Source organism: Amphiura filiformis, chromosome 10 (assembly GCF_039555335.1).
Source record: "Amphiura filiformis chromosome 10, Afil_fr2py, whole genome shotgun sequence".
Lineage (NCBI taxonomy): Eukaryota > Metazoa > Echinodermata > Ophiuroidea > Amphilepidida > Amphiuridae > Amphiura > Amphiura filiformis.
The window spans coordinates 45,354,200-45,374,293 of NC_092637.1; the positions used below are offsets into that span (position 1 = coordinate 45,354,200).

General features: G+C 36.8%; 1 protein-coding gene across 1 annotated transcript in view; it reads right to left on the reverse strand.

Annotated features, from left to right (window-relative positions):
- Nucleotides 1-295: 295 nt before the first annotated feature.
- LOC140162931 (Fanconi anemia group I protein-like) overlaps nt 296-20,094 on the reverse strand; it is a 75,916-nt gene continuing 56,117 nt past the window's right edge. The window contains exons 23-34 of the mRNA XM_072186244.1: nt 12,699-12,759; nt 11,564-11,746; nt 10,162-10,278; nt 9,666-9,717; nt 8,857-8,984; nt 8,202-8,270; nt 7,222-7,318; nt 6,587-6,765; nt 4,986-5,102; nt 2,724-2,942; nt 2,345-2,455; nt 296-560 (exon numbers count right to left, since the gene is read on the reverse strand). Of these exons, the coding sequence (XP_072042345.1) occupies nt 408-560; nt 2,345-2,455; nt 2,724-2,942; nt 4,986-5,102; nt 6,587-6,765; nt 7,222-7,318; nt 8,202-8,270; nt 8,857-8,984; nt 9,666-9,717; nt 10,162-10,278; nt 11,564-11,746; nt 12,699-12,759 (1,486 nt within the window). The 3' untranslated portion in view covers nt 296-407. The remainder of the gene's footprint in view (nt 561-2,344; nt 2,456-2,723; nt 2,943-4,985; nt 5,103-6,586; nt 6,766-7,221; nt 7,319-8,201; nt 8,271-8,856; nt 8,985-9,665; nt 9,718-10,161; nt 10,279-11,563; nt 11,747-12,698; nt 12,760-20,094) is intronic.

A 20,094-nucleotide genomic window follows, 5' to 3' on the forward strand; every position in this document is an offset into this window, starting at 1 on the left:
AAATAATTATTATACATTTTGTAGGTACACTGCTTTGCTCTATCTTCATCATGAGGAATCATCAAACATGGCAGAGTCAAAACTCTCTCTAGTCTAATATTTTGTTTCAATATAATCTTTATAGTACCATATGTATAGTATAATATATAACATAACATTAAAAGAAACAAATTTATTCCATGTTCACTACGGTCCGTTTCACCCGAAGGCTCCTCAGGTGAATGAGAGAAATGTAGATCTACATTTCTCTCATTCACCTGAGGAGCCTCCGGGCGAAACGGACCGTAGTGAACATGGAATAAATTTGTTTCTTTTAATGATATGCACACGCTCTCCTTCACAGGATCGAGCACTCTTTTTAATGAAAGAAGAAACGCAACTTTATGTATAAAGTATAATATAAATGTTTATTTTGCAGCAGTTTTCTTTCCTCGTTTGCTTCCTAATTTGCTGGTCTTGCTCTTCTTACTCAGTGGTTCCTGGCTCTCTGCTGGTGGTTCCTGACTTTCATTTGGCTCCTGGTTTTCTTGATCATCTTCATCATTTTCAACAACAGATACCTGCAAAAAAGGTAATTACCATCATCACTACTTAACCCCAGAACACTACCTGCCGATCTAGCATTGCCTCTGATTGGTCAATTACATGATATCCTCACTATAATCACCAATCAGAATGGAGCTTTGCAAATGATTCACCCCAATTTTTTGGTGTGGTGAAATTGTTCTAACAATGTTGCTGATTGGGCCAATTGATAATGAAAACTTCTTTTTGGCCAATCGGCAGGTAGTTCTCATGGGGTATATTTAAAATTAAGTATTGTTACAGTATGACTGCAGAGCTAAAATTAGGTCTTATTACAGTGAGACTATTGAATTCAGAAACTTGGCTTAACATAGCAACCTGCTGGGAATAGCCATAAACACTTTGCTACCAGTGTTTTATGAAATAGGGAGCATTATGAGCCCCCCATGTAAAATTTCCAAATAGTGTGCCACAAATTCATCCCCACCCCTCTTAGCATGCCAAAAATTGCTCCCCCCCAGCCTGCCAAAAAATCTTTGCCTCCCCCTCCATCTTTGCAAGTGCCAAATTTGTGGTTCCCAATTTGCAAATCTTAAATGTGAGTGGACGCGGCGAATCAGCCGTAAACTCGGCAAATTATATTCTGAGTTAAAGTGTAAAATGTATGTGAAGGTCGTATTCATAGGTGTATCAATTGTTGCGATAAGTATCTTATCAAACGCTGTTTAAATCAATCAATAATACTACTGCTGAAGAGGATAATAAGCTTCTACCTATTTCTATAGAATAGTTCTTGTCTTTGTTTGCTTTGGCTAAATCCTGTTCAAGTGGAAGTGGTAGATGACAAAGCATTATATTTTGTCTAGGTATGTATAATCAACAATGAACAATGAGAGGATATTTCTGAACCTCGTTGACTTGGGGATGATTTGAAATGACCGCCAATTATGACTGTTGGATATTTATTACCAGAAATGTAGAAAAAAGACACACATAGAACCGATAAAAAATACAATTTTGTCGAAGGAACAGAATTCAACAAATCATAACCCCGCTTTTGGATATCGTTTGAAGTCAAATGATATACCATTTTAAAGCTTATGGTATATATTTTCTAAACACGAAATAAAACAAAATTGACCCGGCCGACTTTACGGCTGATTCGCCGCGTCCAGTCACAAATGGTCTAGATATATAATGCAAGTAAAACAGGAAAATTTGCATATTTGAGGGTAGACAAGGTACTGTTGGTCGAAGCAGCCAAAATATCGATTTTCATTATGTAAATCAATATATTATTGAAAACAGTTTGATGTTTTGCAAAAATTCATTCTAAAAACCATATACTTTCAAACCTTGATTTATCGTTGTTAATGAGTTATGTACGTTTATGTGTTATGTTTAAGTGTTGCAGGTGTTTCAGCCCTCCTACAACATAACTCAAGAACCACAGTACCTACAAAAGTATATCTGTGATATTTGAATTCTTCTACACACTCGCTATGATATGAGCAAAGCGATTTTTGCCAAAGCTGACTACCATTCGCAAGATGCTGTGAACTACCAAATCGCAACACTTTAAAATGGTGTAAAACCTAAAGCATTTCCGTACTGTTTCCTAAGACTTTTTTGAGCATTTTATTTCAAAGATGCCCCATGAATGTGTGCCAAAATTGCTTGTCCCCCTTTCGGCTTTTAGCCTTATGTTTGGTCATGTTTATATAGAAAAAAATAAAACTGTGCAGTTTTCCTTCACATACTAGGAACGCCAAGCAGTATGAATCTAAAAGCCAACGTAAAAATAAAATAATGTATTTACCTCATCTTCATCAGAGCTTATTTCTTGTTCATCCAAAGCAGCCTGAAGTACATTGGCGTTGATGCGGAAATCTCGCGATGTACTCAGTTTGACATGTTGCATAAGGTCAACCTATGGTAGACAAATTTATGAAAAGAGATCACAATATACATTATTCTTATGAATTTCAGACTTCTTTTCCACTGGGACTTGAACCCGAGATCCCAAGCAACAGGATTTGTCATCCTGATTCCAAATATGGTCATGAAAATTCGCGAGTCGTATTTCACAAGTTTTTTCATTGAAAATTCACTTCTAATAAATGTCCCCCTTGTTGAAAATGGTGACTAGTTTTGGCTCTAAGCTAGGTTATATAAATTTAAATTGGAATGTAACTAACCTTTGATTTCTTAGATAATCCTATCAGGAATTTCTCAGTCTGTTCAATAGCAAATATCAGATTTGGTATTGATCGGCTTTCTTTCATCACAATACGTGCGCCAGCATCACTGCTACTGGCACCACCAACATGAGTGTCATTGTGTTTCTTCTTGTCTTTGGCCTTTCCTCCTTTGCTGTTACCAGCAGCCATGCGACTAAGCTTCTCTGATTGGATCGTCTAAAATTTGAGGGAAAATTAAAATTAAAAGTAAGATTCTGTGTAAAAAAGACTGAAAGAGAACTATACTACCAAAACATATTCTACTTAACAATTTGTCTGCTTAGTGCCAAAAGTGGTTAAGTGAAATAGCTGCCATGTGTAGCTGCCACATGTTAGAGGAATACAATATACTATGTGTAAACTGCCAAATGTTCACAGGGCAGGTATTTGCACTTAACCAGGCCGTTGCAACTCGTATACTAGCGCAATACAAAAAGGTGGCGACACCGTCGGCTTCCCCTGTGTATTACCCTGCACTAACATGGCGTCCAATGGCGTCTCCGGCGGGCCATTTTGGAAAAGTAAAGAAAAATGCTGCTGCCACCACGGCTTACTGCGTAGTGCTGTGGAGACTTACGTTAACATGACGTCACGAATATGCTAATTAAAGAAAAATGCTGCTGCCATCTACGTCCACATGTTGCAAGCGTGACGATCGCTGTTTCGCTGACCTCACATCGATGATCGGAGTTGCAAGTCCATCGCACTACGTGCTCTATAATACGTCCATGACTTAACCACTTCTGAGAGTTCTTAGTGGGTAAGGTGAAATAGTTGCCACGTGTTATACGAGAATGATTGCAATAATATTGCAAGGAGGCCTTTATCATATATTGAGCCAATCAGAGATATTAAACCCATGGACACTACCAGCCAAATTATCTGACTTCTAAGAACTATTTTGATTGGTTACAAAGAGGCCTTTGTTATATAATGAGCCAATCAGATAAAAACCCACAGGCACTATCAGCCAAATTATTGACTTCTAAGAACTCTTTTGATTGGTTACAAAGAGGCTTTCATTATGGCACTAGCCAAATTATCAACTTTTAAGAACTGTTTTGATTGGTTACAAAGAAGTTTTATCATTGAGCCAATCAGAGATATTAAACCCATGGTCACTAACAGCCAAATGATAGACTTCTAAGAACTATTTTGTTTGGTTACAAAGAGGCATATATTAACCAAATCTTTGATATGCTAAGAATACAGTATGGCTGAAGGGGTTTAAGCTTAAGGTAGCTGCCTCGGATACAACACCCTTGCAGAAAATAGCCCCTGTGTCAGATCAATCAGGTCTAATCATTTAAATCTTTAACATAACAAAGAAAAGTATTTTCCCCACCTATTTTAAGAATCTTATAAGAATTGTAACAATTCTTATGTTTTTCTTTATTTTTTGAAAATTCCCTAATTTTGACAGTTTTTGATTTTTTTTTTGCCCACTTAGGAAGGAGCTATGGTTACCAAACTTTCAGGGATGGTAAATAAGCTTAATACCTAAATTCTCTCGTCTGTATTTTTGGATAAATTGTTTACTTTTTGAAAAAAATTATTTTTTCCATTTTTTATTTTAGGGAATGTTAGAAACACTGTAGCTTAAAATAGCTTAATTGGAAAAAACTGATGAGAGAATTTAGATATTAATCTTATTTATCATCCCTGAAAGTTTGGTAACCATAGCACCCTTCCCTGTTGGCTAAAAAAAATCCTAGAATATAGGTATTTTAGTGTTTCTAGAAAAAAAATCAAAAAATCATAAAAAAGTACCAACATTCCTTTAAAAATATATACTTAAATAACACTAAATTAGAAAATAAACTTGGTTTGTATTATTCTGTGATATATTGGCAGCAAATATACAACTTTTATATACAACTGCTATAAAGGAGAGAAAAATCAGTTTTAATAAAATCTTTGTTTTCAAAAATGTGGCTATTTTGAGAAATTGGCAATGTGCCAAAAGCCCTTCCCTGTAGTAATCCAATGGGATTTTAAGATGACAAAATGTTGCATAAATCAAAAACGCTTTTTTGGAAAAAATTAAAACTTGGCAAGTAAGGTTTTCTCATCAATACACACATCCTATATCATTTTCAAGGAGTTCTGAGCATGACACCGTAGCCGATAAAGCCACCTTAAACATGTTAAATGTGCTCAGAAATTTAAACTTGTTGTCTGCAGTCGACACCCGCGTAGCGAGAGTTAAATGGTACTTACCTGTACATATGTGATCATGGAGTAAGCATGTCTAGTAAGATTAGAACCAAATAGTTTGACAAGTTTCTCAAATCTTGATGACATGTGACCTGCCTGCTGTGTGTACAGTGCCAAATACTGTAATAAAAGATTTAAGAAAAAAGTTATTAAAAAGGTACACTCAGAGATCAGTCACCATGAACCCACATGAACTTTTTCACCTTCCCCCGGATCTGTTTATTTGCAGGTGTGTAATGCATATTCATATTTTTGAGTTTTCAAAATAAATTTAATACTGGAACTTACTTTTTGCATCTGGAACCACCAGACTTCATCAGGCAACTGGCCCCCGGGAACTGACCTGCTTGTCTGGTCACGTGACAGACGGCTAGGTATCATCTTGATGGCCCGGTCCCATGCATGAGATAAGTTAAAGATGATACCCTGTGACCAGTCCAGTGGGTCAGTTGCCTGATGAAGTCTGGTGGTTCCAGGTGCAAAGCAGCAAAGTTGCAAAAAGTAAGTTCCCGTATTAGATTCATTTCCAAACTCTAGATCTGTTTACAACTACTGGCAGTGGCATAGCCAGGACTTTTTCAGAGGGTGGGCAAGGGGCAAGACAAATTTCCAGGGGGCAAACGTTGGTCAAAAATGGGCTAAAAATGACAAAAAAGGCCTCCCACAGGGGGGGCAAGACTTCTCACAGGGGGGCAGCTGCCCCCTAGCTACGCCACTGACTACTGGATGAATAAGAACATTCACTCATTTACTATAGTTTCTCAATCCTACAGTGAATAGATGTATAAAGCCAGACACAATGTTTCTCATTTGGCTTTATATATTTTGGACAGAGCCTCTGCACACCGACATCGCCTGGCTAATAATTATTTGATGCAGCAGAGATATTAAAATAAATACACGGATCGATACACGTGAATTGCTATGCACGATTTTGATATCAGACGAAAATCTTCGGATACCGGGTTGGAAAATGATGAATATCTCCCGTAAATGATTTTTTCTCAAGAAACCAGATGTGGTCTCATACACTTGAAAATACGTGTTGAACAGATATGATAGTCGTTAGTTTGCACTTTGAGGAAAAGGCCATGCGTCTTGAACTCAAAATCTGACCAAAATTCTAATTTTATATTGCGTTGGTCCTGTATGGACTACAGCGTGCAGGCTATATAGCTGCACTCACTACAGTGGAGGCAGTATGGCCATTGACCGCAATGTCGTATACAAGCTTACTCACACAGCGAGAAATCAATTACCCCGGCTGTTGTCAGTAGCCTTAGTTAGGTCACTTGGCTACTGCCTCTCATATTAAAGGTCGGAAGAAAATTGCCATGCGTGGCTGTGGATACAACCTACCATGGCGATTTCTACCATGAAGATATAGGGGCGATGACACTGTGCTCTGTGCAATACTCACATATTCGGTAAGTAGAGTAAGAGCATTGTACAATCTTGTGACAACTTTCATCAGAGATGCATTGATACAAGCTCCAGCAGGGATGGCAGATTGGACAGAGAGATCTGTGTAAAGGAGATCCGGATAAGGGAGATTGGACTCTACTGGCTTTATACTCTGAACAAATCCTCTGAGTGATACTCACATATTTGGTAAGAAGAGTAAGTGCATTATATAATCTTGTGACAACTTTCAGAGATGCATCGATACAAGCTCCAGCAGGGATTGCAGATTGGATGACCTCTTGGAAGACGTTGACCAGAGTACCAAGATGGGAACATACAGCCTTCTCTTCATCTTCCATCTGAGTGCTACCTACGACGTCTATATGAAATAAAAGCAGATGACATACATTTAACAACTTTCAGAAAACCATCTCTTGAAAGCATATACAATAGAACCCTTAAAGTTGGCAACTATTTTAAACTGTTGCGATTTGGTAGTTCACATTATCTTGGGAATGGTAGTGAGCTTTGGCAAAAATTGCATTGATCATTTCATAGTGTGTAGAAGAATTCAAATACCACAGATATACTTTTGTAGGCGTTGTAGTTCTTGAGTTATGTTGTAAAGAGAGCTGGAACAACAACACTTTTGCAAAATATACATAACTCATTTACAACAATAAATCAAGCAAGTTTTCAGTGTATGATTTGTAGAATGAACTTTTGCAAAATATCAAAGTGTTATTTTTCAATAATATATTGATTTAGATAATGAAAATCAAATATTTGGCTGCTTCGACCAACAATACTGTGTCAGTCCTGATTAGTACCTTACCATCATTATCACTGTTACTGCCAAGTTCTCCTTTCATTCTTGCTATCATCCATTCTGTCTCCTCCATGGCCTTGTCTGCTTGACCTAGGAGTAAAAGCTACGAGGGAAAAAACAAGAACGGCGAAATATTTTATCAGTTTCAATGTTGCAATTAGGTAGAGCTGTATAGGAGTTGGACCATTGGCTAAGGAGCGAATAATAATGTCTCACATGTGAAGCGAACTTTAATTAAGGAGTTCTGCATGTAGAAGAGCAATGGCTCTTGCTCTCCTTAAAAACACTCCCTAGAACTGATGTGTCATCCTTGCTATCATCCATTCTGGCATAAAATTCTAACTCTTAAGCATCAAGAAATACAACACTTGAGCTTCACAAACATGGTGATCTGCGGATCCCATTTATTTGATTCTCTATTTTCACTGTTGTACTTGTTTCATGTAGTTTTTCAATATGTTGGAACTAATTACAAACAATTGCTAACAATGACACCAAATTAGCCCTATGGCCGTTGCCCCTAGAGTTTTGATCACCTCAGATGAACCCTCAACCAAGGATCACTCCACTGTTATTTCACCCAAGTCAATAGTACTCTTTGGACCAAGAAGTATTTTGAGACATTTTGGTAGTGACCTTTGACCTGTGATCTTTGACATAGCTTACCTAATTACACCTCTCTACTTATAGCCACCAAGTTGAACAGAGATTTCAGCCTCCCCAAGGTTCCACATCACAAAATCATGTACCGCCTCGATTGACATAAAATAAAAACGAAATTTGGACTCGCAAAAAAACCTGAATTCAGGCTTAAACCTGAAAAGTGGTATCTCTGGCACACATCTCAATGTGACTGGTATTTACCTGTATGGAACCCCAAGGCCACTTGCAAGCAGGGTTAAATTCAAATAACTCAATAACGTCATTTTGGTTCACTTTTCTGGACATTTAATTTGGAAAAAATTAATCTCCATGTTCTTTCTTACCAGTATTGTTGGTGTTGCAGTCTTGTGGTTCACTATGCTGTAGCTAGTCTGGTTTTCCACTTCAACATCCTGTACAAATATAGCAACAATAATATATCAACACATTACTCACACAAAACTACCCAAATTTCTCTTCTGTGACCAATCATACCTACAAATTACTGCACATTTTTTTAGACAAAGATTAGCAGCAAAGATCCTTGTCATCTGAAGCACTTGGTACTGCAATTAATGGATACATGCAGATTGACCATGCCCATCGTAGCAGCCCTTCAACAGGCATAGTCCTTGGCAACAGGCATCAAGTAAGGTCCCAAAAGCTATGCCTGAACTTTTAGCCACTTATATTACAGGAATCTTTATAATAGGTATATGGAAATATATTGACTTGGCATGTTGGTTAACACCTATGTTGGTCAACAGTTATTATTCTTCAGAGAAACCAACCACTTAATACAAACCTGATCAATGTCTCCCACACTGCTATGAATGTCCCTGGCTATTTCTCTCAGTAGTACAATATTGTCTTTAGCTTGAAACCAACCACTTAATACAAACCTGGTCAATGTCCCCCACACTGCTATGAATGTCCCTAGCAATTTCTCTCAGTAGTACAATATTGTCTTTAACTTGAAACCAACCACTTAATACAAACCTGATCAATGTCGCCCACACTGCTATGAATATCCCTGGCAATTTCTCTCAGTAGTACAATATTGTCTTTAGCTTGGAATGAGGCACTGAATAAAAGATTGATGAGGGCTTTGGTCAAGTTGGTGTCCTCTGTAGACATAAAATAGATTGAAAAATTATAACAAGTTAAACTTCTCCAACACATTGTAAATGAGAGCATGCTCTACATACCTAAATTTAAACATAATCCTTACAAACACCCACAAACCTCCACCCACATGTAATCACCTTTAAATGTAGACATGGTTTAGGACTATGCAAACGCTGACGTCTGAATCCATATTCAATTAACATACCAAAGATGTGTATATGTGTATAAATATGAAATTTTATCTAGCAACTGCGGACGTTATATCTCACACACCATAGAGGATGTATCTTGCAAATACAATATACATGTAATGGTGGACGTTTGCAGACCTCTTTGCAAAGAGGTTCGCGGTTTAAATGTGAAATGTCATGTGTGTGTCCTTGCTTGCTGGCAAATGTCTGCACACCCCTACACACCTACATGTTACGCTTTTGTATACTATGTGGCATTTCAGAAAGATTACAGCACTACTGTTTTTTTGCGGATATCAGAGTCAGTTCATTTTCTCCAGAGTGCACATCATATCAGTAGGCTACTTGGATTGTGAACATCCTAAAAGCACTGGGACAGTTCAAAGCCACATGTAATTGTCTCTACTGCTTTCTATAATTATAGTTGACACCAAAAATTTATTATAAATGACAAACAAACAAACAAACAAACAGACACAACTTCCTTACCAATGTTCTGTTCTTTGCACACCCTGGTCACCCAGGACAAAACTTGAGCAAACTGCAAAAAAAAAGAGAAAAGATGTGAAATGAACTGGAATTTTAGTACAATTCAAGTTAGGTTGGAAATATCTTGGTTTACCATTACCTGAATAAACTTTAGCAATTTATTCTGACTGACTGAGCATCAGTTTTGGATCTAATAAAGAACACTTTCTACTAATATAAAGATTCCCAGCCCCGAGTTAATAATCCCTGCTCAATCAAAACTTGCATTCTTTGCAATTGTGAATGAGATGTTTTGTCAAGGTTACTCAATAACAAACAAACAAACAAACAAACAAACAAACAAAACAATTCACCAAAAGCAACACACACAAACCGCTCAAATTCTGCATTCTAGAGAGGAAACTAAACATATGCAAGGGCGAATTTGATCTTCTATTCTCTGATTTATATATAAAGATGCCCATCCCTGACTTTATGTTCCCTTTTCAATCACTACCTGTGCTCCATGTGAATCGAGATGTTTCATCAGTGTTGAGATGATGGTACATAAGAACACAGCGTCCTTCAGTGAGGTATCTTCTTCATCAGCCGTTAACATGTCAATCACCATTCTCTGTGGAGAGAACACACATTATACATTTGTTCGCTTCAAGTTCAAAGATATTATACTAAAATATTAGCAACTCAAATTGCACCATACGTAACTCTATGGCAAATCACCCACATTGGTCTGTCGCTCATGGAGGCCATATAATGTACCATATTCGTTCCATTAACCGCCCTAGCCCATATAAGCACCCACCCAGTGACTTTAAAACAAACAAACTGTGATATTATTAACTCTGGATAATGGCCCGAAACATATCATGGCACACTGATGATGATGGATGAACATTTTGGCCATTTCTTTTTTACGTATGCGCGCAATTATGTAAATAATGTAAAAATAAGTGCCTACACAAAATGACTTTGTTAATGCGCCCTGGGCGATTAATGGAACAAATGCAGGACACCTGGCATTTATCTGCAAAAGCCCAAATTCAGTTAGCTTGAACATTTCAAATGTTTGCATATTGACACAATGCACGTAGAACTCAAACCACACACTTTGAATTGAGGTACATTAAAGGAGGATTTCGTGATCCTAGCATCCTCTTTTTATGACATTTTTCAGTACATATCTACTGAAAAAAGCCTATTCCCAAAATTTCAGTTGATTCCGATGTTGCGTTTTGCGAGTTATGCATGATTATGTGTATTACACTGCTCCATAGACAATACGTTGTAATTTCGTTCTGGTGCACCAGAACGAAATTCAAATTTCTCGATATCCTTGCTAAACGAATTAATCTGCAAGAAATATTTTGTACATAAACATTATGTAGCCAGAGTATTCCAGTGATACAAAAATCTTAACCTTTTTTTTTAGAAAAGTGGGGGGGATGAGGCTGTGGATCACGAAATGCCTTTTTAAGTGGCATCCATGAGTGACACACAAACATGGTGGAGTCTGGGTTTTTTTTAAGGTAGGCCTATCAGCTGCCTTTATACAAAATGCTTTTTCAGAAATTCTCTTGGGGAGAATTCTGTGTTGAAATATTTTCTGGTGTAGGAAAAATAGATGGGGTACACTGCAGTCTGAGTACCAACTTTATTCCTTAGTGGGATACATTTCATTCTGATGTGGAACAAAGACATTTTATAACTTTATTCTGTTTTTAGAAAAATAAAAGAACATTTCCCTTATAAAAAGGGAAAGAGGTCATTTTCAAATTTCTGAAAAAGCATTTTCTATGACACTGAAAATAATGAAACAGAAAAAGGTTGAAGTTCACCAGAACAAAGAAAATGCAGTTCTAACTGAATTGATTGATTGACTGACTAACTTAATTCCTTACCTGGAATTTTTTGATATGTAGATGCACAGCATCTTCTGTGTTTGTCCTATCTGCATCATCATCCTCTTCTGCATCAGGATTGGCTGCATGGAGGAAAAGCGCCACCTTGTGAGGATAGCGACCGCATATGATGGTGATGACGATTGTCAGACCTTCAAGACAGAGTGATGACAATGCTTTTCCCTGAAAAAGTTGGGATAAAAATAGATGAAATCTTTAGCTGCGTAATTTCAAGAAGGGTCGGAGGGGAGCATGAGACAAATAAAGATGACACACAAGAGGACTGGTACAGGTTCTATGAAGGAGATCCTGAAGCTTGACATAAGGTGTGGCATTTCCACCCCATGTGCACAATATTTCTTGGGTGGGGATACACCCAAAACATGTTTGTTTTTTTAGTTTTGTTTTTGAGCAGTGGTATGGGTTGCCAGTCTGATAAAGATGATAGATTATCATAGAAACATCACTGAAAACCTACTGGATTTACTACAATGAACTTTCAAAACCACCCAAAACGTTTGCTTTGATACATCATTGGGCATAACTCAAGAACTGCAAGACCTACATGTATGGAAATACAAATGCAATTATTGGCTTCCTTGACTCATTACCTATAGATGAGGTGACCTCAATGTTTATCAACAAAGGCAAGGGACTGGTATATCGATATGCTTGAGGGAACCCCGTGCAGCCACTACACTGTTCAATAGTCTTATTGTGATGTGGCGGGAGTTAAAAATACGAGCCCTGAACAAAATATGATGCGCGTGCATACTGTCAGGCAAAAACAATGGAAAATGTGATGATGCGTGCGCATACTGCCAGATCAATATAGTAATATTAAGAAGTAGTTAAATGGCTTAAACAGGATTTTTATTCATGAAAAATACTTATTTAATTAATTATCACTTTAAATGTTCTAGAAGTAGAGTTAGAAAAAGGAATGCAAATTAGAATGAAGGTCATTAGGTTAACAATAATAATTATAGTACATTTATTTTGCCGTCTTGTACTTCCTGTGATGGATAGGTTGGTTGGTTGGTTGATTGGTTGGTTGGTTAAGTGATTGGATTGATTGATTGATTGAATGATTGATTGGTATTAATTGAATAATTGATTATCAACCCTCACTTACCTTTTCCCTCTTGCCCTGTTCTGGATTTACCAAGTCTGCGGTATACTTTTGCAAGAAAACCCTGAAAATATAATATGAAAGACAAATGAAAACCCTGATATAATGCCAGTTATAAGTATATAATAGTTGTACCTTCACTGATCCCCTCTACTGTTGCTTTCCGGGTTGTATTGTATCGTAATGTGGGTATGATCCTCAGCCATGCAACAGCATGGTGGTCCGAGTATAGTCCCACCCGTTTTTTAGGTGAAATTTTTTTCACAATTGGGGGGTGGGATTATACTCAATTTCAATTTTTAAATTTTTTTTTTATAGTCCCACGTTCTAGTATTATCCATTTTTCGAAAAATTCCAGAAATTGTAAAAAAAAAATAATTTTTTTTTTTTGATTTTGAATGCATTTTGAAATCATTAATAGAGTATGGCATGAATACAAATTATCAATTTTCATATTAAAAACACAAAACATCTTGAATTTTTTTTTTTTTTAGGTCAACCATGAATGCTCCTAGCATCTAGGTCTAGGTCCAGGGACACTCCAAAACCCCCCAAAAAAAAAAAAAAACTTTAAAAAAATAAAAAAATATTTTATTACAATTTCTGGAATTTTTCGAAAAATGGATAATACTCGAACGTGGGACTATACTCGGACAAATACGGTATATCAAAGATATTGGTAATTAGGATCACCATTCATCATTAGGCTGCATAGCTCAGGGTAGCTAGAGCACTGGACTCACAATCTAGCAGTCGCTAGTTCAAATCCCACTTCAGCCAATTTTTCTTTGCTACCCTTCAATAAAACTAGACGTAAAATCAGGAATGACGCTATATGCTCTAAACCCCAAACCCATCCTGAAGCACCTGGAAAACCAACAACCGAAGTGGTTTGGGCATCTTATACGTACGCAAGCCCCCGAGGGGCACTCCCACTTTGGAGGTGACACATATGTAGGGCTGTTAAGACCCCCTTTTTCAGCGTTGCTGTCACCCAAAGATCACATATTTTTTTACAAACACATGCTCTGTCACCCGAAGACCCCTTACTTTTCCATTTGATCTGTCACCCAAAGACCCTTATTTTTCAATTTGAACAGCAAATTTAATTTATCACTGATTTTGTTACTTATTTTGAAAAAGCAAAGAAATCTGAAGCCTTTTAGAATTAGAAATTCAATGTCCGAGGTTTCTGTGGCACTGTTTCGGCTCTCAGCCTAAGGTTCCATTTAAAAAAAGGTCATGTTCTCACCCAATGACCCCATATTTTTTACATTTTGCTCTCACCGAATGCCAAAAATCATGCTCTCACCCATTGACCCCATATGTTTTACATTTTGCTCTCACCGAATGCCCCTTACTGCGAAAGTGCCAGCCATACACCTATATCCATTTCATATTGAAGTGCCCCCCACCCCATATCAAACAATTGTTAAAGGATGACTCCGGCAATCACAACATTGTGCCTTATATGATAGAAAATTAATTATCAAGCACGAATCACGTGGTTTTATTTGAAACAAACTCATAGTGACCATAAAAACGAATAAAAACATCCGTCTTTCAACACGCGATATTCAAAATTCCCGGGCACAGAAATTGTCCAGTGCAATGACGTCTCAGTAATACAATGAAGGTTGACGACAATTGAACACAAATAACCATTACGTCATTGCACTTAGACAAATTCGGCGCGGGAATTTTGAATATCGCGTGTTGAGAGCCGTCTGTTTTTATTCGTTTTTATGTTCAATACGAGTTTGTTTTAAATAAAACCATGTGGTTCGTGCTTGATAATTATTTCTCTAACATATAAGGCACAATGTTATGATTGCCGGAGACCCCCTTTAAGGCCTTAGTGAAGTCAGTGATCGATATTCGAAAATCCAGGTATCCTATGGTATTTTAAAGGTGAACCTCATTGAAAATAAAGTTATATATCAATGGAAAGCTTATAATGTCAGGATACTAAAAATAATTTTTTCCGATTTTTTTGATGGCCAATAAAGCTGAAAAATTAAAAAAATGAATGAATTTTTGGTCTTTTTAAGGCGCCCAAAAAGCACCCAAATCAATCGTCTATGACCTTGAGAATGCTCGTGGCGTAAGCTCAGGGTTACTTGAGTCACGTGATCCTACTCGGAAACACGTAAACAAGACTTGCTTCCTGTACTTTGCAAGCTGCCCGGCAAGTCTGATTTTCACAATAAAGCTTGAAATTAGAGGAATCTTCAAGTTGCTGGTTCCTTCTAGGCCCCCCTATATATATTAGAAATAATAGAATTATTGTCAGCACATAAATTTTCCGTAAATTTTGACAAAATCAGTCATAACTCGCTGGGTATAATTGGGTAATTGAGTTTGAATTGGCGCTGGGATCAATTCCATGCATAAACTTGTTGCTACCGCTCATGTCATGGACTGAATAAACATGATCGAAAAACAAATTACATACTTGTTTGTGACATTTCTATTCTTGATACATTTGAAAATATCTGATATTTAAAAATATCGTCTTGCAGTAATCAAAAATTAAAAAAAACCCATGATTTCATCAAATCCAGCCCATAAAGGTTTTCATATTTAGCGCATTGCGGTAAGTACCTTCTTCCCACGCAATCATACGATTGAAAGAAACATACTTTATTATAAAATAAGTACAATTGAGGCTTAGTAGATGGAATTCTGAAATCTGAATAAAATATTGTCACTTGTGTCACGATTCTTTAATGATAGTACAATCAGTGTACGGTACTGAAAAAGTGAAACATTCATGTTTTTATGGATTTATACCGAACAAGATGCGTAAATTGCTGTAGACGGATATGCATAAACACAGCGAGTCGCCAAGTTCGTCCTCGGTATAGCACTTGCGGTGCGGTGTGTGTTGCAGCAGGTGTGATCAAGTCTGCTTTTGTATGCATTTTCGCAATTAAGCTTGAAATTAGAGGAATATTCAAGTTGCAAATAATAGAATTATTGTCAACACATAAATTTTCCGTAAATTTTGGACAAAATCAGTCGAAACTGGCTGGGTATAATTGGGTTATTGAGTTGAATTTGGCGCTGTGATCAATTCCATGCGCAAATGCTTGCTGCGACCGGTGACCGGTCATGGCATAATAAATATAAACATCAAATTAAATACTTGCTTATCAAGTGACATTCCCTGTTCTTGATTCATTTTAAAATATCTGATTTCTAAAAAATATTGTCTTGCAGTAATCAAAAAAAGATTTCATTAAATCCAGCTCATAAAAAGGTTTTCATATCTAGCGCCGTGATCATTCCCGGTCGGATATCGTTCATTGCGGAAAATATTCTTTCCATGAATTGACAATTGAAAGAAACAAATACTTTATAAATACAATTTAGGCTTGGTAGACCGTTATTTGATGGAATTCTGAAATCTAAATTATAATATTGTCATTTCTGTCACAGTTCTTGATGATAGCACAATCGGTGTAGCCCTACTGAAAAAGAAAAACATCCATGTAATTGTTGTATGGATGATGGTAGTAGCGAAATACTGAAGAAATTGCAGGAGCTGATGTCTGCGAGGCGGATATACCCAAACAGCGCTAGCCTTCGTCTTCCGGGAGCACTTCTCTGTGTATTAGCTGATTTGATCAATCGTTCCTTGATATTTGGAACATTTACAGGAATAAATTTTGCTGATGAAGTAGCAATAAGTTGGAAATATCAGAATGTGAATATCAAATCGGTCATTTTGTCTGCAAGTACAGTACAGTCGCGGATACCGAACACTCGGCGACTCAGTCAGCCACTGAGTTCATCCCGTATGGGTCACTCCATATCAAATCAAGGAGGCGCCCACCTGACCCCCTCAGATTTGCTTTATATTTTAGTCATATGTTGTACCTGTAAAAATATTAAAACCTGCAAATTTGAGGTCTGTAGCTCTTACGGATTTTCTGTGGCAGCCATTTAAAGTTGGAGTAGGGTGGTCTAAATTTGGACCCAAAAGTTGCCCTTTAAATAAATTTCATCTTTGGGCGTTTGTGCCTTCTTTATAAAAAGAAAGAGAGGTCTGAAACTTTGCATACACACTAACTGCATGCCCAATTTGTCAAAAAATTAAAAATTAAAAAATTCTGTAATTGCACGTTGTGTCACGGGCTCATTAAATATGCAAGAAAAAATGTAATGTTTTGTAAACTGGCAAGTTTAGCCCCCTAAATTCACATTTTTGTAAGATTAATTATTTTTGTTGTCACCGATGCTATATATAGGATAAATACAATGCATACCCAAAAAATTGGGGTCACAACTCATTTACATTTAGAACAGCCCTCACGAAGATGGAATTTATTGCACATTCAACATTTTCAGGGGCCCAAAGTCGATGTGGTCCACCTTCAAAGTTTATAAAACATCACTTTTATATAAGTACAAGTCTTAAATTACAACTTTGCTAAGTCCCAGTAATTGTATAGGTTGACTTCATATAACAGTACAGTACAGTCGCGGATACCGAACACTCGGCGACTCAGTCAGCCACTGAGTTCATCCCGTATGGGTCACTCCATATCAAATCAAGGAGGCGCCCACCTGACCCCTCAGATTTGCTTTATATTTTAGTCATATGTTGTACCTGTAAAAATATTAAAACCTGCAAATTTGAGGTCTGTAGCTCTTCTGGATTTTCTGTGGCAGCCATTTAAAGTTGGAGGATTGGTCTAAATTTGGACCCTTGCCCTTTAAATAAATTTCATCTTTGGCGTTTGTGCCATTTCTTTATAAAAAGAAAGAGGTCTGAAATTTGGACCCAAAAGTTGCCCAATTTGTCAAAAATAAAAATTTCATTCTGTAATTGCGTTGTGTCACGGGCTCATTTATAAAAAGAAATGTAATGTTTTGTAAACTTGCAGTTTAGCCCCCTAAATTCATGCCCAATTTGTCAAAAGATAAAAAATAAAAAAAATTTGTAATTGTCACCGATGCTATATATAGGATAAATACAATGCATACCCAAAAATTGGGGTCACAACTCATTTATTTTTGAACAAGCGCCCTCACGAAGATGGAATTTATTGCACATTCAACATTTTCAGGGGCCCAAAGTCGATGTGGTCCACCTTCAAAGTTTATAAAACATCACTTTTATATAGTACAAGTCTTAAATTACAACTTTGCTAAGTCCCAGTAATTATAGGTTGACTTCATATAAAATGACAAGCCCAAAGTTAACCATTTTCTTATGATTGCATGTAGTGCAAATGTGCCAATTCGGAAGGCTTGAAAGTCAAATTGGCCCCAATATTGAAAATAAAATGGAAATAAAAGTACACAGGGCCAATAACTATGCATCTAGTCATTTATTTTCAATATTGTGGCCATTTTGACTTTTAAACCTTCCGAATTCGGCACATTTGCAGTACATGCAATCATAAGAAAACGGTCAACTTTATAGGCTTGTCGTTTTATATGAAGTCAATCTATAAAATTAATGGGATTGAGCGGTTGCAATTTAAGACTAGTAGTCATATAAAAGTGATGTTTTATAAATTTTGAAGGTTGACCACATCGACTTTGGGCCCCTGAAAATGTTGAATTTGCAATAAATTTCATCTTCGTGAGGGCGCTGTTCAAATGTAAATGAGTTGTGACCTTAATTTTTGGGTATGCATTGTATTTATCCATATATAGCATCGGTGACAAAAAAAAAAATTAATCCGACAAAAAATGTGAATTTAGGGGGGGGGGGCTTAACTTGCCAGTTTACAAAACATCTTTGTGAGGGCGCTGCACTCCAACTTTAAATGGCTACCATAGAAAATCTGTATATATTGAAAATGAAATGGAAATACAAGTAAATAGGGCCAATAACTACTCATCTAATCATTTATTTTTAATATTGTGGCCAATTTGACTTTCAAGCCTTCCGAATTGCACATTTGCACTACATGCAATCATAAGAAAATGGTCAACTTTGGGCTTGTCATTTTATATGAAGTCAACCTATACAATTACTGGGACTTAGCAAAGTTGTAATTTAAGACTAGTAGTTATATAAAAGTGATGTTTTATAAATTTTGAAGGTGGACCACATCGAATTTGAGCCCCGTGAAAATGTTGAATTTGCAATAAATTTCATCTTCGTGAGGGCGCTGTTCGAAATGTAAATGAGTTGTGACCCCAATTTTTGGGTATGCATTGTATTTATCCTATATATAGCATCGGTGACAACAAAAATAATTAATCTGACAAAAATGTGAATTTAGGGGGCTAAACTTGCCAGTTTACAAAACATTACATTTTTTCTTGCATATTTAATGAGCCCGTGGCACAACACGCAATTACAGAATTTTTTTATTTTTTTTTTTGACAAATTGGGCATGCAGTTAGTGTGTATGCAAAGTTTCAGACCTCTCTTTCTTTTTTTAAAGAAGGCACAGACTCCCAAAGATGAAATTTATTTAAGGGGTAACTTTTGGGTCCAAATTTAGACCTCCCTACTCCAACTTTAAATGCCTGCCACAGAAAATCCGCAAGAGCTACAGACCTCAAATTTGCAGGTTTTTAATATTTTTACAGGTACAACATATGACTAAAATATAAAGCAAATCTGAGGGGGTCAGGTGGGGCGCCTCCTTGATTTGATATGGAGTGACCCGTATGTATCTACGAGTTCGCCTATCATACATGACCGGTTGTAAAGCTAAGAAATAATTAAAAAATCCTGTACATGTACCTTATTCTATTCCTTCATTTTCTCATTGTGATAAGTTTATCTCAACTTGGTGTGACGATCTGAACTGGTAGCACTAGCAGTTATTTTTGCAATCTGTTTTCATTCCGGTTCTTCGCTGAATCTTCGCTCTTCGTGCTTTACTGTAATATTCCCTATGCATATCGTGGATGGCTTGGCCTATCCCAAATCACCCGCCAGCACTTTTTCCATTTTTATCCACACACTTTATTCAGGAACTTCATTCTTGACTTGATCATGATGTTTCCTTCATGTTATTCTTATTTTATTGAAGATATTTTTCATGTAAAGTAAGTTGACAATGACCCAATGCATGCCACAGTATTGTGTTTACAATCAAACCCGAAGTAACTGTGTGTCCCCGAGCTGGCGTCATCAACGAAAAGCGCCCAATTTGAACGATTTCGTTTTGTAATTTAGGGAGGTGCCAATATCCAATCTTTGCATGGAGATTTTGTCTAGCCTGGTACGTTAGGCAAATAAAAAATATTCTTTTCTGCTTCCTGACATCATAAGCTTTCCATTGATATATAACTTTATTTTCAATGAGGTTCACCTTTAACAGCATTTATGGAGCAGTTTGGTTGAAAAATATAGTGGGGGTATTTATTAGAGGGTTAGATATACAATACATATTTCATTTCATCAAGGATCAATAATCAGCCC